Source organism: Cryptomeria japonica, chromosome 4 (assembly GCF_030272615.1).
Source record: "Cryptomeria japonica chromosome 4, Sugi_1.0, whole genome shotgun sequence".
In the NCBI taxonomy this organism is placed as follows: domain Eukaryota; kingdom Viridiplantae; phylum Streptophyta; class Pinopsida; order Cupressales; family Cupressaceae; genus Cryptomeria; species Cryptomeria japonica.
Window position 1 is genome coordinate 658979288 of NC_081408.1, and position 24130 is coordinate 659003417.

Below are 24130 nucleotides of genomic sequence, written 5' to 3' on the forward strand. Positions count from 1 at the left end.
CGTATAGCCTAGGTTGTTAGTATTCGAATTATAGATAATTAATATTTTTTTAAGTTCTGATATTTTATAGGTATTTCAAATTTAGTTAATATTATAGTTTTAAAAATAATTTATATAAACACTTTTTTACACATAATAAAACAATGTGAAATGATTTTGATATATTTTTATTTTTAAAAAATTATGTTACTGATTTGTTATTTTATTTGAAAATGATAATATTCAAATTATTCGATAGTGATATTAAATTACGATCATAAGATAAGACAATTGTGATGTACAAGAAGATCATCAAATATAATTACGTTTTAATTTTTAGCATCCATATTTTTAATTCTTCAATAAGATCCAAAAAATTGATGTTTGCATGTAAGACATAATTATATCTAGAAGCTTTTTTCATACATTATAATAGATGATGAAAAAAATATCTCTTATGACAACTACGTTGTATAATTAACCATTGTAAAATGTGATCTGAAATATTGATGAAATTAAAAAATTGGAAAGAGCCTTTTCTGGATTAGATCTTGTCATAGTTCCTGCATCAACGTTTCAGATCATGCTATATGATCCATCATCAGGATGAATAAATGCTTTCAGAAAACAAAAACTACCACACATTTATAGATTTTTGTTTTCTGATAGCACTCATTCATCTTGATGATAGATTATAAAACATGATCGAAAATGTTGATATAAAAACTATCGCAAAATCTAATCCATAAACAACTCTTTCAAATCTAATAGATTGTGAAAACTTGATCTCTTCAAAATTAAAAAATTCTAATGTTGCTGCTAACAATATCTTTAAGGATAAGACGAGGGGCCCAACAACCATGTCAGGGAGTCAAACGGCTAGTTCAGAGGGTCTTAAATTTGAAGTCGACGAGGCTAACGGTCTAATTAAGTGCTTTTGACCTAGACTGGCAAGATACTTAGACACCGCTACGGTAACATTTACAAATCTTCATGTTTCAAACTAACGGGAACCTTTGATTTCATAAGATTAAGATTTTACTATAGGTTTTCCCGATTTCTTCGTGTAGTGATAATGCCCATAAGCAATTAAAAGCGTCAAAATTCAGTGCAGTGCAATGATCTGATTTGATATGTTTTATTTTGTCTTACTTTATGTGTTTGCTTCACCATAGGGCCATGTGAGAGAGACTCAGGTCGCTTCACTCTAAATTATTTAAACAAGTGATGATTAAAGGTTGTCTATAATTATTTATTATAGACAAGACCATTGATGGTGGTATATGGAATATACTAGGGACAAAATGCAAATATTCTCCCATGGACTCTATATGTCTAGCTAGAAAGGCCATGTCACAATAGAGAAACGTTTTTTATGTTGGGCAAGCATATTCTTACCTAGGGTAATGTTACCTTGGCTTTAATGTTAATAAATAATATTTATATTATTTTAGAATAAAGATATTACAGTCAAATTTATCATATTTTTATATTTTATGTTATTGATTGTGATAGAATTTTAGATTTAATTGTGTAAGAATTCTAGATTTCCACATTCTACGCTATTGATTGTTACAGATTTCTAGATTCAACTCTGTAAGAATTTTTCCACCAACGTCTTAGGGCATGCTCTATGAACCATCATAAGGATGAAAGAGAACAATTGGAAGATATTTAATCATTATAAATTTACTATTATATTATGTATACTTATACTATTAAAGCTAGTGTTCCTTTTTAAAAAATCAAATAATAATATTTAATCATTATAAGTTTATAATTGTTAAATATTTAATTATGTATACTTGTATTTATATTTATTTTTATTGCTATGATTGTTATTTTATAAGATATTCTCTCTTCAAGTTACAATTTATTTTTAATTACACTATATGATATTTTAAAAAAATTATATGATATTTTTCAGGCAACCATTTTTAATTATTATATTTCATGAGTCAATCACAAGTATGGTGATATGTTCGATATGACTTGCAATATGTGATGAGTTTCAAGATGAGAAATTTATTCTTTAGACCTTTGAGATTACCTACTCTCTCTCTATCTCCCTCTCTCTTCGTCCTCTATCTTTCCCACTATATCTATCTCCTTACCTCTCCCTCTTTCTATCCCTATCTCCACCCCTTCTTTCTATATATCTCTACTTCGATATCCTCTCTATTTCTCTCTCTCATTATATATCTATTTATATATGATTTAATTTCTTATATATAATATTATAAATATATTCACCATCTATATATTATATAATATACTTGTTAGAAATAACTAAAACATAATATGATTAAATTTATCATATTATATTAAACTTATCATTAATAATTTTACTATATAAGTTTTAATTATTATATAAAATAATGATATATTATATAGATTATATTTAATATTATATATTATCAAATAAATAATGTGATATGTTATATTATTTTTTTAATTAAATATAATGTGAAAACCATTGCATTATAAAAGTAGTTAACTTGTCAACATTTCAGACTCATCTGACCAAAAGATCCGAACTTATCAACATCCAAAAACACATACCTATCATCTATTCACATAGGGCCTAATAGACCAGTTCTTAAAGACATCAAACAATATTGCTATAAGTTGACAGATTTTTAGGACAAAACTACAAGGACTGATCAAAATATTGTCCATGACTTAGAAAATATTGTGATGCTTTGCGAAATGGGGGGAAGATTAGACTAGAACCTGTGGTCGTATAACACACAAAAACACAACAAACTGTTAGTGTTAATCAACTAAAAACTAATCTAAGCAGGCATATAAAAAAGGACACCAAAAACATGAAAGAATATTTAACTAAGAAAGTAAATATAACGAGACATCTCCAAATGCCTCCTAACATGCTCTTAGCTCCTTCTCCTTTGTTCCTCTCCTCTCCAAGTTCCAAACTAGTGTAGCTCTCAGCAGCTTTTTGCACTATGGATGCTTATGGAGGTTCAAGATTGAAATGTTTTACTCTAAAATGCTATGCAAATGCAAATAAAAGCTAATATTGGATGCTATGATGCTAAAATGATTTATTTTAGGCCAAAATAACAAGATATTAGTGATTTATGCTAAATGCTCTCTAAAATTCTCTATAACTTAGATGCATACAAGTTTTCAGGATCTGGATTATGAAGAAATGGGCTCTATTTATAGGGAAAATGGAGCAATGGATGGTTGAGGTTGACTAATCTCAACAAGGGTCAGGATTGAATGATATTTCATCCATGTGATGGCTTTCAACCCAATCCCAGGATGACAAGTGTCCATATGAGATAGGTTGAGAGGAGAGGGAATAAGCATTAAATGATTGACATGACCTGAGAGTTAACTTGGGAGTTAAGGTCAAGGTTAGGTTGAATGAATAAATTCTTTATTCAAAGAATAAAGCTTTTATCCATGGATAAACTCTTGTGCAAAGGCAAAAGGGATAACCATGGTCAAAGTAATAAATGCTTGAGGAGACACATGAGTGCAAGTTGAATTAACAATAAATGGTTATGTAAGAGTCATTAATGGTCATGTAAGAGCCATTAGTGGTTTTGGAAGACTTTAGAGGTTTATTTTTCTGCGAGGGGAATGGATTCCTAGTTTGAAATGTCCACAACCAGTTTGCAAATAGGAGAGCCATTGATAGGAGAATTATTACCAAGGGAGTTGTTGCTTCCAGTCACCAAGAGTGGGAGATGGAGGTTTGAATTTGGGGTATGGGAAGATGAGCATGATATTTTTATTTATCTTTTGGCTTGTTGTGTTTTTCATCTTGTCTGCGATTCATTGTTTATATTAAAATCAATTATTTTTCTATCATTAACCCTTTATTGCATTGTAATAAAGGAATAAAATCCAAGTGCTTGGTTGTCCTACTAGTATTATAGCTCAGAACCTATTTGTGTTCCAATTCTATATAATGAGAATTTGAGATCTTATTTTTCACTCATTAGGCCTAGGATCTTATTTCCATACATATCAAGTATTTATTCTAATATTGCACATAATAAATTAAGTTGATTAGGGAGTCTTTATTAGTTGGCTATCTTATCATCTAGGATAATATTTTTTCTTTTCTCTCTTTTCCTATATTATAAGAAATTTTCTCCCATGAATATCTCTTCGAAGAGATATTTTATATTATTTCCTATATTTTAGGATATTTTCTCTCATAGATATCTCTTCTAAGAGATATTTCTATTTTAGGGGATAATCTTGTTTAGGTAGACTTTTCTTTCACTCATTGTGCATGCATTTGTATCTACTATACTAATTGGTATTTTCTATCTTTTGCACTATATATGTGTGTTTTTATCTTTCTATGTTAATTAATTAAATCATAAACATTTGAGAGTTATTTCTTAAATTGCATACTTTCTCTAATTATAACTTTGCAAGGCTTGTGATTGCTGAACTTTCATGGACTGACTAGTGGCACCATTTTTTTCAAAACATCCATCTTTTTTAATATTCTTTTGAGAGTTGAATTGCACAATGTTTGCCTAATCAATCTCTTGAGCTCCTAACCATCCTTTACTAACTAGGTTACACCATCTCTACTAATCCATTCTTCCTATCTACTCTTATTTTCTTTGAAATAACATTACTTCAAATATCATCTCAAAAAGGGAAAAAATGTAGATAGTTAAATTTTTCTTCTAGTATCATTTAAAATTTTTTAATTCTTCAAAATTCATCATTTGATTATTTTACTCCTTCATTATTATTTAATTAAAAAAAAAAATTGGTTAATTAAACTAAACTAATTTCCTTCATTTGTTTAAATATTTAAACATGATTGATTGCTCATATCCTCCTTGATTAAATATATAAAATATCATTTCTAGCTAATATGCATCAATTATCCATGAGTAAAAAATAAAAATGACAATCTTTGCCCATTTAGTTAACTAATCAATTTAAACTAGTCAACCCATTCATAAACCTAATTAACTTATCCATGCAAACAATTAACTCTCTCAGAGATAATCTATCAACTCATTGGCCAACTTAATTATATCAAAACTCACAAGTAAAAAATAAGAATTAAAAAATTATCAACTCATCAATTTTAAATCAGTTGAATACCTAGTTATCTTATCTCAACCAACCTTACCAATGATTGTCACTTTTGATAATCTAAAAGAGAATATAAGCCTTTAATTCATCCCACAAAAATCTATAAATTCTATATCAATTCCATCATTTTTATATAGAGTCCTTAATGCCAAATAAATAATCTCAAATCAATAATCCAAGCAATACTAATATTCTACTGCTAATATTGAGAGAAACCCCGTATCTTTATTTTTAAGAGCATAGTCAATCAATGCTCTATTGGAGGTTTGCATTTTTCACAATGATAAATTTTAAATGTTGTTTTTTAATTCTTATATTTCTATTTATATTTGCATGTTTATAAGACTATAAAAATATTATTTGTGTATTTCTCAACAAGACATTTGACGGGCCCATTTCAACTTTGAAAAATTAACATTTTCAAATTGTCTAGGACAATGTAACCTTAATTTTCTAAAATGGTGATGGATTGCCCAATGGCACATTATCAAAATCATAATGTATGCCAAACCTAGAGATAAGTACATGCACTCACTTTATTTAAATTTCAAACATTTATTTTCAACATATTTTCAAATATATTAATTTATGCTAGCCAGGCTTAAAAGTATATTTAGAAGAAAGAAATATTTATATTTTAAATTTGAACCACTCAAATTTTTTAATATATATTTTAGTTACAATATTGAAATTTATAAATTGTTAGTCAAGATCAATATATTATCAATTTACATGAGAGCCCACTTCTTTATCACAGGTGCAACTCTTGTTATGCTATCTCTTTATAATCTCTAAGGTGTTTTCTTATGATTTATGTTTTGATAGTCCAGTTTTTTGTTGTTTGGTTTTTCATTGTTCTTAACTGTTTTTATCAGATCTTAATAAATATTTTATTTTTGTAAAAAATTAAGATCCTTGTTATTCCTATTTATTTAATAAAAATAATATTATTAGTCAAGATCAATAGAACTCCAAAAAAAAGAAAAAGAAAAAAGATGAAATCATCACAAAAAAAATACTCATTAGAAAAAGGTAAGCTCCTCTAATGATAGATCCAGTGTCTTCTTAGAAAGTGACTATATTGACAAAGGGTAACTATAATTTAAGAATATTTTTGTTGATATTTATGTCTGGAATAGTTGTCTGTACCTTTAGTAAACACAAGAATCTTTCCGCAAAATAATATTAAAAACCCATTGAAAGCTGGAATACATTTATTTAATAGCAGGCAAATCGTGCCATTTACATGCACACCTGCAAGAACTGTAAACACGCCTGGCCTGACAAGGCCTAAAAATGTTTGTTTTCTGAAATCACCTAATACAAAGATTATTCAAGACATAAATGTGCTTAACCCAACAATAAAATAACAGATCTTTAAAGTTCAATCCAAAAGAGATAACATCTGACTAATTCATTTTACGACAGTTTTTTCTAATCTCTCCACGAGGCTTGATGAGAGGAGTAATGTTGCCCATCTTTATAATAGACTTAGCAAATTGTTGGAAGAAAGCCTGGGAATGCCTGGCATAAAACTTCACTAAGGCTGCCGTCTCGCTCCCTTTTGTAGTATACAGAATCTCATCTGTGATGAGAAGACCTCTTCCTACTTCCAAGTTTTTGAAATAGTTTGTGTCAAATTTAGTGGGGCTAACAGGATCCAGTGGTGTGGTTTGGTTGTCGTCTGTACCGGTTTGGGGACATAAAGTCCTCAACTGCTTTAAATACCCCTGGTCCACAGTGGGATCCGGCTTTCCATTTCCTGTCAAGTTGTATAGCCTTTGCTTGAAGCTTGTGCACCTGGATAATCCAATGGTGTGTCCAGCTGCAATTTACAAACAATTCAATCTATCACAATTACAATTATCTCTCTTAAATGGAATCAGCTCAAACAATGCATTCTGAATTTTGTTTCTAAATTACATTAATAGATAGGGTCTTATTAGAAAAGCTCAGAACAAACAATCCAAACAAATCAAATTTTAGAACATGCTGTTTAATTCTGACCCATTAAACAAGAGTGGCAGCCACCAATGTAGATTGTGTTAAAGCAGATGGGTCTTATTAAATCTGACCCATTAAACAAGAGTGGCGGCCATCAATGTAAGATTGTGTTAAAGCAGATGGGTCTTATTAGAAAAGTTCAGACCAAACCATCAAAACAAAACAAATCAAGTTTTAGAATGTGTGCTGTTTAAATCTGACCCATTAAACAAGAATGGTCGCCACCAATGCAGGTTGTGTTAAAAGCATAGGGTTTGTAAGTAATAACTTACTATAGATAAGTCAGTCTGTCATGTTTAAGTTATATGATAGAATGATACCAGAGAGAACTACAAGGTCAACCACGTTGAGCCCTTTGAGTTTGAATTTGGTCTCCAATGTCTGATGGGTTGAGTTGGGTTGAGGAATATTATTGTTCGCTCCTTGTATGCTTGCACCTCTCGAATCCCTTCTCCCCAAAGGAACAACCCATGAAGGTCCTCCACTCTGTAAACATTTGTAGTAAAACAATCAGTAACAATTTTACACTAATACTCCTTGAATACCAGGTGGTACTAATAGAAAGTTAATGTGGGCTTTATCATACAATGAGTACTGAATCCCGAGCTGCCACAGCAAGAATATCAGCACAAGACACAACACCTGGACAGGCTTTCTCCACTGCACTCTTTATATTATCCACAACGTTGAAACCTCTCGCAGAGTTCCTGTTGGGATTAGCTGTCTTCTCTCCTGTGAAGTTGGAGGTGTCGTCAAGAAGAAGTGAAGCATCACATCCCTACATCACAAATAATAAGTATGATTGGATCAAAGATATTAGATTTTTCAGAGTCTAATAATTATTGTGTCATATTTTTAGATTTAATTATGTGAGTTTTGTTTTTCATCAATGTTTCAGATCACATTCAGTAATCTATCATCAAAAGAGAAAATGAAAAAAAATGCATGATATTTTTTATATTTAATTAAATTTTTTGTTTTTCATCAATATTTTAGATCACACTCAACAATTCACTATAAAAAAAGAAAATGATAAGAAACAAACAATGCATAGCGCAAAACAAGAGATTGAAATAAAAAATCTCACCTTAACAAAACAGTCATGAAAATGTAGTCGAAGCAAGGAAGCAGCTATTCTTGCTTCCTTTTTCACAGCCTTTGCCACAACTGATTGAATGATTGCCTCAACTTTGGGACAAGATTTGGCATAATAATCATGGAAGAGACCATTTTGTGCTTGTATTGGGTGAAACCATAACATCAAAGCAGACCCAACAAGCATCAGAACAAGGGAAGTACTAGTATTCTCCATTTGTCCCATCTCTGCAATGGTGGGGAGAGGAGTCTTAATGACAGCTATTCTACTTTACAAAAGAGAAGAGAAGCTTGACCAGAGGAACGAGATGATTAAGGAAGTGCTATGAGAATGGTTATATAAGTAGTGAAAATATGAAATAACTTAAAGTTCTGGATAGCAAATATCTTATTGTTGAAGAATCAAGAAGTAGAGATGAAGGGCCTAGCAGGGCTATTTACAGCTAACAGGAGGTGTTAAGTCAAGCTCGGAAGGACCGGCGGTTCGGAATTAGTAAAGGATTGAAAGTGATGCTCCACCAACTGTATAATATTCCAAAGATCTCTTATACGAATCGCTGATGACATGGAAACAAATTTCATAAAAAGCCCTGAAAACGATAAGGTTGACGGAAGCACTTAGCTAAATAAAGTTATACAAACCAAACTCATTTGGTACTAAATAATCTACAATTTTAGAGTGCAACCCAAAGAACTAGTGAAGATGATTTGAGATGTTTTGTTTTCTTATATATATAATATCTTTCACTTTGGGCCATGGGGGCCATTACACTATTCATGTCACATCAGATCATCTCACTCTGAATTCTTCAAACGAGGAAATCAATAAAGGTGTATAAAGCTGTTGCACACCATATGTTATCATCGTTTTCCTGTATGTGTACGTTTTAACCAATCTTCCTTCATTATATGGCAATTGTTGATACTTTTCAAATGTTTTGAACGGCTAACCCTCATTCACGTTAAGAACTAGGCCCTACGTTACATAGAGTCAAGCATTCTGCCCTAACATATTGCAACACGTATTAAGACTTAAAAGACCTTGATGAAACAGCTGATTCCTGTCTACTCCGGAGCACATGGGCTATACCGCCATAGTAGCATGAAATTAGCCTGGTTCATGCGCTGCAACTTTTAGTACAATGCTGGAAAGGATTTTTGATCGCGACTGTGTGAATTTTTTTAATCTGAAACGCCATCTCAACTTGGATGTTTAATTTCATGGTGGAGCTCCACTCTCAAATATATATATATATATATATTTTGTGACTGACAGTTGATATCCAATCACTATGCTGCACATATTTGGGTGTTCCCCATCTAACCTCATCTTCTTGTTGTTCGCTTAGATTTGACAGAAGGTCAGCACTTCACAATGCAAAAATATCAGTCTATATTGTTCTAGAAGCTTTCTTTGATAATTAAGAGTCTTTTATTCTATTCTATTTCATGATTACAATCAAGGAACTAATCATACATATAACAAGTAAGTCATGCATCTAATTACAAAAGTTAAAATTTCATATTCACAACACAACATAATTATTAAAAAAAAAAAGGATGTGGTATATTAAATGTTTCAATTTTCTTCCATCCTTAATAAATGAAATAAAAAATTTAGATTTTGAATAATATGCTTAATGTGCCGACCTTTTGTAATGTATCTATCTAAAATACAAAAAATTGTTGAAAGAAATAAATATAAGAAAAAGAATGATAAGTGACCAAGAAATAAATTAATGAAGAAAAGTACATTGACATGTTGAGATGGTAAAGGATTATGGTGACTCTTTTACATTGTTTGATGACACATGAACATTTTAAAGATTCTATATTTATAAATATAAGATAACATAATTACTATAGGAAAATTTGGTATGTTGAATGTTTAATTTTCCTCTTAAGTAATAAATAAAATAAAAAGTTTAGATTTAGAATAATATGCTTAATGTGCTTTCCTTTTGTAATGTATCTATCTAAAGAAAAAAGGATTGTTAAACGAAATAAATGTAAGAAAAAAGAAAGATAAGTGGACCAAGAAATAAATTAATGAAGAAAAGTATACTGACATGTTGGGATGGTAAAGGATTATGTTCATTTTTTTATATTGTTTGATAATACATGAATGTTTTAAGGATATTTATAGTTATAAGATAACATAATTACTACATAAAGATGTGGTATGTTGACTGTGAAATTTTCCTCCACACGTAATAAATGAAATAAAAAGTTTAGATTTAGAAAAATATTACTGTGCTTTCCTTTTGTAACGTATCTATCTAAAGCAGAAGGGATTGTTAAAATAAATAAATATAAGAAAAGAAAGATAAGTGAAACAAGAAATAAATTAATGAAGTAAAGTATAGTGACATGTTGGGATGGTAAAGGATTATGATGATTCTTTTGCATTGTTTGATTATACATGAACATTTTAAAGATTCTATATTTATAGTTATTGTAGATGTATAAAAATGATCATATTCTTAAATAAATATTTAATGTTCATTTTATTCTCATTCCTCTATTTAGTTAAATCTAATTTCATTAAATCATCCACATTCCTCTATTTGATTAAATAAATTATTCAATTTATTTATTTAAATTCACTTAAGCCTTTCACATAATTTAATTAAATAAATCATTTTATTTAATTAAATCCATTCTCTCTACTTTTAATTAAATTTACATTTAATTAAAATTGTTCACTCTAAATAAATAAATCTAATTTTTTTAAATCATCCACTTCCAACCACAATTGAAATAAAGCAATTTATTTTAATTAATTCTATTTATCCCTCACCCACTTGCATTTTCCTACATCTCCCACTTGCCTCCTAACCCCCCTTCTAAATTCTTCTAGAACCCATCTAATCCTAATCAATTAGCCTAAACCCTTTAATCATTCCTTTTCCCTAAATTTGAGGATGTCACTTCTCAAATTTGGAGGAAAGTCTTCTAAAAGCATTAAAGCCTTTATGTCTTCAACAAGATAACTTGTTGAGTTCCCCCAAATTTGGAAGGACTCTTACAAATTTGTCCCCAAAGTCTTTCAAACCATTAATGGTTAACTAACCCTTTGTGGCATGGTTAGAGACTTTTTGCCTAACTCAACCGTCATCTAACCTAGGGGTCTCATCAACCATTCATTGCTTTGACCATGGTTATCTCATTAACCCTTGCACAAGAGTTTACTCCTTGGGTAAAAGCTTTATCCAATGGATAACCCTAACCTAACCTTAACCCTTACCTCCTAAGGTAACCATGAGTTCTTCTCAAGCATTTAATGCTTCTTACATCCCCTCTCAAGCAATCTTATGTTGACAATTGTCACCATTTCATTGGTGAGAATTATAAACATGGATTGATAACTTTCAATCCTGACCCTTGATAAGATCATCCAATCTTGACCATCCATTGCCCCGTTTCTCCTATAAATAGAGCCCTCATCCCTCATTCTTAGAATCCAAGTCTTTAGCATCATACTTATAATCATTTTTAGCAAAACATTTAATCTCTCTTTGAAATCGAAATAAATATAATAATCATTTTAGAAGCATTTCTATCATCTTAGTTAATCATATAAACTAGTATATCATGTTAGGATAGTATTTTACTAATCTTGTCATCTTATCATCACTAGTTTAGCTCATTTGTTAAAAGCATGCATAGATAGGATGCATTCATACTAAGATTGATCAAAAAACATCCCTCATTCTCATGATTGTCACCCATAAGTCACTTTTCTCAGTGATTTGAGAGCAAAGGCATTGGCTTGAGGGGTCTTGTGAGATAGAGAACAATGGAACACCCCTTGGGAAGTTGAGCTATTCCACATAGCCCCATAACTTGCACCAAGAGTCCCATTGGTGTGTGGGCAAGTCTTTGAATTTTTGTAATTTTCATTTCATTGCACCACTTTTCCCACATACATTTATAGCGCCCACCATGGGGCATAACCCCATTTATCAAATCGGTTTTTGAATAGGACTAACTTTGTAGGTACGCAGAAAATGTGAATCAGCGCGTAGAGAACATCTCCTAGCGCATCCGGTTGATACTTCAGTGCATCTGGTCGACTGTTTAGCACGTTGGAACCACTTCTTAGCGCTTGAAAACCTAACATTAGTGCATGACCATTTTACTATTTCATGTAGCTTTCAGCGCTTGAATTAAACAACCTAGTGCATCCAGCAAACAGTTTAGCGCGTAAAGGTTTTTCGCTAGTGCATCACGAGCATAAAGCAGGAAACAAATTTGTAACAGAAGCCTAAATAGACTTGTAGAAGTCCACGAAACAATCTTTTTAGCTAACTGGTTGTACTGCAGGGAACTAACAGTTTATTTGCAAAGTGAAGAATTTTATTTTATCAAAATTAGGATTGAAGTAGTTTAGTTTTGCTAACTTTGTTAAGTTAGTTAAATTAAAATTTTATTCTTTTTCTTGTTAGATAAAATTGAACTCACACTTTACTTTGTGTATCTAAAAAGAACAACAAACAAAAACATTTCTTGATTTGTTAGGAGAAAAACACACTTCATTTTGGAACTATAAAAAGAACCAACAACTTTATTTTTGCAAAAATACTTTAAAAAGAACCTCACCATCCTTTGGTGTTTAAAAGGATCAATTTTAAATTTTGCAAAGTAAAAGAACCTCACTTGTCAAAAATTTTGAAGTAGACCAAAAGAGGGAAGTTCTTCCCCTATATCGATTTCTTTTGTTGACCAAATCAAACTCTTTTGCTTTGTTGACCAGGTTATTTTTACTAGCTTAGAAAATCATTGATTTGGGAAATAAAATAAACACCATGCTTTTTTGGAGCAACATATCCAAATAGAATTTAGCAAATCATTGCAGTAAAAGGATAAAAAAGAATATTTGTGTGCCTTGCTTTGAAAGTGGAAGGTATATGCTCTCCCCTTAACTGGGTGATCAGAAAGCCAAACCACTCTTATGCTTTCCATGTTTTAAAGCATTTTAAATCCTTTAGAAGGCCCGCCCTCCCGAGGAGTTAACAACTCTTAAAGCCATTCTTTGGCCAATATGAGGGGAACGACCAAAGTGGGGAACGACTTTGACGCCAAGTGTTCCAACCCACTATAATCAAAAGTGGAGGGTGACAAAAGTCCCTTTCAATGGTTTCGTGCAGTGATTAGCCTTCCCCTAGTATCTTTACAATATGTAAAGCCTTTGTTCTAAAGGTTGGAAATCCTCCTTAGGGAGTTTATCACTGACGGCCGAACAGGAAACCTGATTACGAACTTAGCATTAGAAGCTTTGAGCTGAGTCAGTATCCAGACATTTGCAATATCATAGTGCAAGGGTGGGGAAGAATTTGCCCCCAAGATTACTCACCATATATCTCCCAAGATAGCTACTCAACTGTGAAGAAATTCATTTTGAGTTAATTTCTAGCAAAAGACAAAAAAACGGGCGCCCCCTAGGGGGTGACAAGGCTGTTTGAGTTGACGGAGTATCAGGACTAGTGGGCTATGGTATTGTCAATGACCCTTGAATAAAGAGTCTGATTGAATTGCATTATCTGTATCCAAACCTGTCAAAACACTGGGGATTTGAACACATCCTCTCAAAATATACACTCTTTGTTTAGACTAGGCAAAATGGTTATCTCCTTCATGTTGTGTTTTCATTTCATACTTCAGAAAATCATCCATCATAGTTGAGAAGAAATTAAAAATCACAAGAAAACCAACAAGTCAAAAATAAACGGGATAGTTTAGTGCATAAAAGAAACACTTTAGCGCTTTGGAACCATCTTTTAGTGCGTACAAACATTAACATAACGCATCAATTCTGAAAAATAGAGCATAAGCAATTTAAACATTCCAACAGCTAAAACTTAGCACTTTTCAAAAATAGCTCAACGCTTTGGAGCAACAGCTTAGCGCGTTGGAAGCAAACATTAGCACGTTGAGTTCAAAAGTTAGCGCGTCAGTAGGATATATTAGTGCGTAACTTTCCAGACTAAGTCAAAACTAAATAGTACAAGTTTGCATGTGAAAAGGGCAGCTTAACGCGTTGAGATCATTCTCTAGTGCATTGACAGCATTTGGTAGCACATTGGGTCTCTGGCTTACCGCATAGTCGAAATTGAGAAAACAAAGAGCGAACAGAAACATTTTTTGAAAAATTTTAAAAATAGTTTGGGAAGCCATTTTTTTTTTCCTCACTTGACTCCATTAGGCAGAAATTTAAATCAGAGTATCAAAACTATTCCACAAACAAGATATTCTTAGAACAAAGTTGTCAAGTCCCAAACTAGCTAAGGATTATCACATTTTCCTATCAGAATCAGGTAACATCATCACACACATCAAAAGGTCCTCTAATCAAATAGATTTTATCCTCACAAACATACTTGTTTCAAACTAAAGTTTTCAAATCGAGTTTCCATATTGGGAAAGCTCTTACTCCATAACATTTGACACACTTTGTCGTGAGGGGGCATCTAAACCTTCATTTGATAAAAGTAGACTTAAGTTTCCAAACAAGATATCGTGAATCCAAAAAAAATCAAAAGGAAACCATTGATCACTTGTGCATGACTAATCCTCATATTCTGAGAAGAAAGAGTATTCATCTAAATACTAAGTTAAGGAAACAACAACCTAGTTCTCAGAAACTTGCTAAAAGGAATATGTTTCTATACATCAATCACCAACTCTTCAAATCTCATCGTACATTCCTTTGTCATATGCGCTTGTATCTTCAAAACAAATCAAATGAATTTGACAAGGAGCCATTGAGGAGTAGAGCATTTTGCCAAAAAACAACATTCAACCAATGCTTGAATCACGAAGGAAAAACCAATCTGACTTTCTTCCCAGAAGTTTGCATTACTTACAACATACATCAAGTAGAGTCGCCAAATCTTGAACGAAACACAGAAGAGGAATTCATTCTCTTTATAACAAAGAGTTTCTACTAGATGCCCATTGTCACTTGCTCTCAATGAAACAAACAAAGAGAGACACAACCAGAGTCCAGTATGGGGTGAAGATTATCAAATCCCTTTGACTATCCAAATCTAGAAGACATGGAGATCACTAAAGAGCTCCTCTAGAATGTCAAGAAAGTGCCTCATTCCAAACACTTATGGAAAGACTCATAGAGGCTGACAAAGAAAATACCTACTCATGCTCACAAGCAAAGTAGTTAGGATTCTTGAACAACAAAGAGAAGAGGACACATATGACCCTAAGAAAAACATACCTGAGCAAAACATACCCGAGAAAAACATACCTGAGTCACACATACCACTAAAAATGCCTATCCCAACTAGAAACAATGAGAAGGAAGAACTCTTCCCTCAGAAAACAAATGCACCCTTGGTTGCTCTCACACAGCAAATGCAAATGCTACAAAAGAAAATGCAAGACATGCAACAAGGATCAACAGTATGGTATTCATTAAACAAAAATTGTCCTTATCCTTTTGACAGAAGGTTAAACATGGTACCTTTTCCCCCAAATTCAGACATTCCCAAATTTGACAAATATGATGGGAAAAGCGATCCACGAGATCATGTTTGGGAATTTTGTACCATGAGCCTGGAATTTGCCCATGATGACACCTATTTGATGAGACTATTTCCACAAAGCTTGGGAGGACAAAAAATGGAATGGTTATCCAAAATCACACCTCCTGTCAGATCCTTTGATGAATTAGTCAACAAATTTATCACTCAATATTCCTACAACATTCAACATGCCATCACCATGCTAGATGTCTGCAATACCAAATAGAAGAACAATGAAACATTCATGGTGTTTCTTCAATGTTGGAGACGAATGGTTTTGAGATATCCTCGAGATGTGCCTGAAAAGGAAAAGATGGAAATTTTCATTAACAATTTGAATAGCGAGATGAGTTACATAATCAAACTCCAATGCATACCATCTTTTGCCAAATTGATTGAAAATGGCATCCAAGTAGAGGAGGCATGTGTAAAGAAAGGAACATTGAAATTCTTCAAAGAAGGAACAAATTCATCCAACTCTCATTACAATAACTAGAACAACAACAACAACTTAGACAAATCTAGGTTTTGGACCAGAAACAAAAATACTGGAAATGAAGGAGGAAACAAAGCTAATGATATGAAGTCCAAACAACCAGTGTTGTCCTTATCAGGCAATCCTTAGACTACCAAGAATCAAAAGGGTGCCAACCAAGGCACTAACACTTATGCACCCAATACTAATCTAGAACATCTCAAGACAAACAACACCAACAATGCTCAAAACAATAACACAAATTGAGGACCTAATACAAACTCAAGAGGTAACACCAACAACTTTCCAAATCGCGTTTACACACCATTAGGGCAATCATTAGAGTTTGCATTCAGAGAGCTCTTGGCAAACAAAATTATCTCCTTACCAGCAATCGCCAACTTTGAACCACAATTCAAACCACCTTGGTGGAATGACTCACACTTTTGTGATTTTCACCGAAACAAAGGACATCAAACAAATGATTGCATGAGGCTGAAAAATATTATTCAAGACATGATTGATAGAGGCAATTTAATAGTCAATAGTCTCAAGACAAATGGTGACCATGGCACCTTTAAGAATCTTCTTCCAAATTACAACAAGGATGGAGCTTCAACATCAAATGATACACACGGAGCTCGTATCAATCACATATACAATAACACCATCAATCATATATCAATAGATGACAATCAAGTAAATGTCATTACAATCAAGGACAAACGCGAACATGAATCAATCAATGTAACCACTAGAGCTCAAAAATATGTCTTGAAGGGGTATACGTCAGCAGCAAACACCATACCCAAACTTCAATATGATCTGGTCAATCAACTACGCAAAACTCTTGCTCAAATATATCTATACTTGAGTTGCTAAAACCTTCACCAAAACAGGACATCTTGGAACATGCACTATTAGAAACACATCTACCTCAGGATCTGGATATTGACAAATTCCAAGCCATGGTAGCTCACATGACAAGGCCTCATAATTTCACCTTTTCCGAGCATGATAATATTTCATTGAGCCATCTACACAATACTCCACTCCACATTGAAGTCTTGGTCTACAAACATCGAGTCAAAAGAGTATTAATAGATGGAGGAGCTGGACTCAATATCTGTACCTTAAAACTTATCCATGCATTAGGCTTCTCTGAGCAGTCTATTGATCCATGCAAAAAGATCACTATCAAAGCATATGATGATGAAGAAAGATCATCCAAGGGAACAGTGGTGTTGCCAATTCAAGTAGGACCAATACAAAAGGATACTATGTGCCAAGTCTTAGACATAGACCTCACATATAATATCTTATTAGGTCGACCTTGGATACATGAAGTGCAAGCAGTATCCTCAACTTATCACCAGTGTGTTAAGTTCTCATATAATGGACAGGAGATTTCTATTTCAGCAGATCATAACCCTTTTCAACATTGTAATGCTATGGGGGCAGCCCAAGCTAGTTTTGTTCCACATAACAGAGAAAAACAAACTTCCTCAGCATCAGATCTTCAACAAGAAAAGCCTAAATATTTATCTATGGATTACAAACAGAAGATGAAAATAAAATAATAAGGCATGGGAGAGTACTCTTTAGAAACCTTGTGTCTAATCAACTTACCAGCATCAACACATCAAGCAACATAGCCCATTACCAAGTTTGATGGCAAGTTTATTCAACTAGGCACACTAGCACATGAATCTGAGGAAAAGGACATCCTTAGTTGGCTATACAAGAATGAGGAAGAAGACAGAGCAACTACTATGGAAGTAGCTATACCAACACAGTTGTATGGAAAAGGCTACATAATCATGCAACAAATGGGATACAATGGCAAGGGACCTATCGGCAAGCGTCAAGAAGGTGTCACAAAACCATTGGATCCTCCTTCCCAGTTTTCTAAAGACAAAACAGGATTGGGCTATGAACACACTCTACCCCCAAAGAAGACACCAAATAAATATCAAAAACCTCAGTGGAAGGCAAAGAAGAAATACAAGGAGGATTCACGGCAGGAGGCACTATTTGAATCAGCAGAAACAATACGAAAGGAACGTGAATACCAGAAAAAAGAGAAACAACACAAAGAGTTAGCCATTCAAAAAGAAGAAACACCTTGTGTGGAAGTACATCATATTCAAGAACCTGTTTCAAACAAAGAAGAATCACCCCTTGACAAAATCATTACTCCCCGGTGAGAGATAGTATATGAGCAGATGCAATGAGTAGAAACGGGATCTGATACGGAATCCGAGAAGACCATCAAACTAGTATCAATCATCAAAGACTTGTTTTCACCCTACAACATACCAGTCCACTACACTGAAAGAATCTGGGATAATACCTTTGAGATTGATTCAAATGAGTATGAAGGGGGTAGATGTTCCAATGTTACTGAAGATATTTCTAAAAATGCTAGTCATACACCCCTTTCTCAAGAAGAACAAGGCATAGAGCCTAGATTACTTGAATTTGGTCCACAAAATATCTATGATGCCAAGAAAAATGAGAAGCGACATTACAAGCAAGTCTACATGGAAGATGATACCATCGAAGACCTTGACAAAATCATTAACTTATTTAATATCCTGGCCAACCTTGATGATACCTCCATCCTGACACTTATAGTAGCTGAACTCGACCCACCCAATGACTCTTGACTACTCATCTTTCCTGACCTCATAAACTAGGATGAACCTGAAAATCATGACATACCAATTTTCCCAAATGATGATTCCATTATCCATTACTTATGTACTGTCAACCTGGAAACAGACTCTACCAGTGAACAAAGTACCGACATCTGCAATTAGGGGAGTGCCAAGTCTCTCAGTCACAAAAATGAAAGAAATAAAGGATCTACTGCTGAAAACCAGTCAATGGCAACACTAGATCACAAAAAAAGTAAAAATAAAGGATTCATCTATAGGTGAAAATCTTTTTCAGGCACCTAAAGATGAGAGACTTGACACTCTTCCTGAACACTATCAGGAGCGATCACCCATATTGATTGAGCCCACTCAATTAATCAACATTGGTACAACAGAAGCATAAAAAAACATTCACCTAGCAGAATCTTTAACAGAGGAAGAAAAATCAGAGTATCAAATTTTTCAAATAAAAGCAAATCAATTTTGCTTGGTCATATGCAGATATGCCCGGGATTGATCCACACTTAATCATGCATCACTTATCCATTGCTCCAGGAGCCAAGACAGTTAAGCAAAAATTGAGAAAGATGAATCCACATGTGGCACTCATGGTCAAAACTGAGCTAAAGAAACAATTAGACATCGGATTTATTTGACCTATAGACTATGCTGAATAGATTTCCAACATTGTGCCAGTTTCAAAACCAGATGGCAGCATCAAGATATGCACCGATTTTAGGGATGTCAACAAAGCATGTCCAAAGGATGACTTTCCTTGCCTAGTATCGACATAATTGTAGACCTCATAGTAGGCCATGCAATGTTATCACTAATGCACGGTTTTTCTGGCTATAATCAAATCAAGATAGATCTAGAGGATCAAGATAAAACAATGTTTACCTATCCTTGGGGAACGTATTATTGGAATGTCATTCCTTTTGTCTTAAAGAATGTTGGGGCAACTTATCAACGAGCAATGACAACAATATTTCATGACATGATGCATACCTTCATGGAAGACTATGTGGATGATTTACTAGCTAAGTCATTTACTCGAGCAGAACATCTAGGCATATTAGAGAAAATTTTTGACAGGTTGAAAAAATTTCAGGTCAGGCTCAACCCTAAGAAGTGTGTCTTCGGGGTAACATCAGGCAAGTTATTAGGCTACATCATCTTAGAAAAAGGCATTGAAGTAGATCCAGCAAAGGTACAAGCCATCATGGAGATCCCACCACTTAAGAACATTAGCCAACTCAGATCCTTGCAAGGATGACTCCAGTCAATCAGGCTATTCATCACCCAACTAGCAGATAAAAGTCTATCATTCAATCATTTGCTACGTAAGAATGTACCATTCAGATGGGAAGCCAAATGTGCAAAATCATTCTACCAAATCAAGCAATATCTAATGAACCCACTAGTTCTGGTACCACCAATCGTAGGGAAGCCACTTATTCTCTACATATCAACAACAAACATATCATTGGGGGCACTGTTAGCATAGGAAAATCAAGATGGAAAGGAACGAGCTATCTATTATATCAGTAGAAATTTGAATGGATATGAGCTCAATTATACATTCATTGAGAAGTCTTGTTTAACAATGGTATTCGCTTCTCAAAAGTTTTGACACTACATGCTAGCTCATATAATCAAGCTAGTAGCAAAAATTGATCCTCTAAAGTACTTACTCAGCAAAGAAGCTCTCACAAGTAGATTGACTAAATGGGTAATGATTTTCAAAAAATTTGATATCCACTACACAGAGCATCGAGCTATCAAAGGATAGGTAATTGCAGATCAATTAGTTGATGCACCACTACCAGATAAACAACCAATGGAGATCAAATTTCTAGATAGGGATGTTCTTACTATTACCACCAAGCAATGGACCCTATACTTTGATGGTTCCTACACTCAACATGGCTTAGGTGCCGGCATCTTGTTCGTCACTCCTGAAGGACATACCATACCAAGATCATATAGGCTCATGTTTCCATGCACAAATAACATTACTGAATATGAGGCACTGGTTACATGAATCAAAATGGCTGTGGAATGGAGAATCATAGAATTGAAAGTCTATGGAGATTCACAACTAGTCATAAATCAGATCAACAATGACTATCAGATGAAAGATGACAAGCTGCTACCATACAAATGAATGGTGGATGATTTCAAACAATATTTTCTACACATCACCTTTGAACAAATACCAAGATTGGACAATAGAGTAGCTGATGCAATGGCTACTATCGCTTCACTGCTACAAATTCCAGAACAACAGAGTCGTTATGAGTTTCTGGTAGATCAACTGTTTTCCCCGGCCTATGACAATTCCACATCCCATGTTATCTATGCCTTAATCAGTTCAGACTCTCCATTATACGGTACAATATATGACTATCTCAAAACCAATACCCTACCCATTGACCTATCTCAGAATATAAAACACAACTTTATCCGGCAAGCCGATCGTTACACTATAACTGCCGATACTCTTTACCGTCGAGGTCTAGATGGTATTCTTATTTGTTGCCTTGATCATAATGAATCTAACTCTTCTCTATAAGAGCTTCACGAAGGTATTTGTGGCACACATTCAAGTGGTCCTACTCTTGCTAAAAAACTTCTAAGAATGGGATATTATTGGCTGATAATGGAAAAGGATTCTTACCATTTTACAAAAAATGTCCTAAATGCCAAATCCATGGTAATCTTATACATGCACCAGCACAGGAATTGTAGCTATTCACAACATCTTGGCCTTTTTGCCAGTGGGGACTGGACTTAGTCGACAAAATATACCCTTCCTCTTCAAATGGACACAAGTTCATTATCACTACAACATAATATTTTACCAAATGGATTGAAGCAGTCCCCATGACCACACTAATTGGAAAACAAATTGCCTCTTTCATTCATAATTATCTGATCTACAGATATGGCATTCCAAGTTCCATCATCATAGAAAATGGACGACCTTTCAAAAACTAGGATGTGCGAGAACTATGTGAACGATTCAAAATCCAACATCGTTTCTCTACACCTTACTACCCACAAGGGAATGGTCAAGCCGAGGCATCCAACAAAACAATATTGAAAATCCTCAAGAAAACAATAAATGATGCAGGAAAAGATTGGCACGTACAACTTAATCTAGGACTTTGGGCATATAGAACTAGCATCTGCACACCTACAGGAGCTACGCCATATTCATTGGTATATGGATCGGAAGCAATTTTACCCCTTGAGGTAGAAATTCCATCACTAAGAGTATCTTTAAAAGGCCTCATTCCAGATGAAGAGTATCGAGTAAACATACTGCAAGAGCTAGAACTTTTAGATGAAAAGTGACAACATGCCTATACTCACCTCAAAAAATATCAGCAATGCATGTGCCGAAGCTACAACCACAAGGTCATCCCTAGTATTTTTAAAATTGGTGATCTTGTACTCAAAGAAAATCCCAAAAATCAACAGGAACGAGAAAAGAAAGGGAAATTTGAACCTAACTGGTTGGGTCCCTATGTCATCACATTAGCCTATGGATCAGGTGCATATTAGCTAACAAATTCAGAAGGAGATGTGCTCGATGAACAAACCAACAACATCCATTTGAAGAAATACTATACTTGAGCAGTCTAATACATGGAAAAGTCAAAAAATAAAAATAAAAATAAAAAAAGTCAAAAAATAAAAAAACATCCAAAAAAATAAAAAAATCAGAAAATACAAAAAGATGCAATAAAAACAACTGGTGAAAACCTGGCAATAGGCGCTACTTGTGAGAGGACAACTCTTCTATCTATCTTACTCTTGAACCTATATCCACAATCAAGCACCACCGGCCATCGCCCAACACTTTATCAAAATAGCATTATCTAGGACATACTTAGCGTAGTCACTGTCCTTGTTTATCCAAAAATCATTTCATCATATCCCACCATGGCTTGGTAATCACTGTATATATCCACGTCAGGCAGTAATTTTAGCTAGGAGCAACATTGAGTCCTGTCAATAAATCAAAACTTGCAGCAGACTAAGAACATCATGTCCAACAAACTTTCAACAATCAAGAGAACAAAACATTGATACACTTAACAAATTCACAACACATGATGGATGATTTTATGAAGTATAAAATGTTTGCATCTTGCATGAATTGTTGACTAGTTTTGCACTTGAAATTTTTTTGAACTATTGGATCCTCTACATTTTCTCAACGATGCATTGAGCTAGAGAAAGTAATAGGGACTCAAATATTTTTTAGTTTTTTGTTTGTGAGGCGATCACTTGTACTGTGCAAATACTTGTCTCATGACGTGATTTAAAGCATATCACTAAAGACATGGTTCCACTTTGCACATACAAATGGTTTAATCTTGTATGTTTATATGCAAGCCACACTCAGGTCGTCTTGGTTCAATTATACCTCGACGCTTGTGCCATCTTGCAAAATCAAAAATCATGTAAATTTTTCTCAAGTCATTATAGTTCAATTATACCATTATGCTTGTATAAATTTTCAACATATCCCAACAACTCAATGATGATAAACACAAAGAAAGCAACAACATGTGACTATACAAGAATGACAAACGAAAGAATGAGGATGATCAATTAGTTGCATATCATTTTACAATTAGTTGCACAACATATCATTATCATACATCTCATTTTCAAGATACATCTCACAACATATTATTATCATTCATCTCATTTTCAAGATACATCTCACATATCATACATCATGCATTATCCAATCATATCCATCAAAATATCAAAACACACACATTTATCTAAGCATTGCAACATCATCATAGAATCATCAAAATCATATATAAAGCATCATCCATCAAACACATCACATGTGAATCAAAGAAAACAGTTTTGTATATATATATATATATATCTCAAAAATGATCAAGTATACAAAAGATGTCATATCTGTCTCAAATACAACAAATGCTCGAAATACAATAGAGACAAGGTCTCTCAGGTATGACTATCTCCTGAGGGTGATGATCTCATAGCGAATATACCACCACCTGGATCTCCAAGTGGATCCTGACGAGTCGGCCCGATCACACCTCTGCTCTCTGTCCTCAAACTGGTTTGCCTAGATCGACTAGATCTCATCACCGTAAAACGAGGAGCTCTGCGCTCCCTGGGCACCAACTCCTCATATAGCTACCGATAACACTTAGCCTCCTTGGCTGTATACTGCATCTCCCTCAAGGTATCTCTCATCGAGCCACCAACCCCTA

At 33.8% G+C, this 24130-nt stretch overlaps 1 protein-coding gene across 1 annotated transcript; it reads right to left on the reverse strand.

Moving 5' to 3' along the window:
- Positions 1 to 6267: 6267 nt before the first annotated feature.
- LOC131061793 (peroxidase 49) lies at positions 6268 to 8693 on the reverse strand. Its single transcript, XM_057995624.2, has 4 exons — positions 8174 to 8693; positions 7673 to 7864; positions 7407 to 7572; positions 6268 to 6907 (listed from the first exon to the last, which is right to left on the reverse strand). The coding sequence occupies exons 1-4, from the start codon at positions 8405 to 8407 to the stop codon at positions 6492 to 6494; spliced, it is 1008 nt and encodes a 335-aa protein (XP_057851607.1). The 5' UTR covers positions 8408 to 8693; the 3' UTR covers positions 6268 to 6491.
- Between the last annotated feature and the right edge of the window lie 15437 nt (positions 8694 to 24130).

What these genes read in the sequence shown, in the direction of transcription:
- LOC131061793 (XM_057995624.2), bottom strand. Translation starts at nt 8,407, where the DNA reads ATGGGACAAATGGAGAATACTAGTACTTCCCTTGTTCTGATGCTTGTT. An exon ending in TTCATGACTGTTTTGTTAAG is followed by an intron (nt 7,865 to 8,173) that starts GTGAGATTTTTT and finishes TTTGTGATGTAG; the next exon opens with GGATGTGATGCTTCACTTCT. An exon ending in TGACCTTGTAGTTCTCTCTG is followed by an intron (nt 6,908 to 7,406) that starts GTATCATTCTAT and finishes TGTAAATTGCAG; the next exon opens with CTGGACACACCATTGGATTA.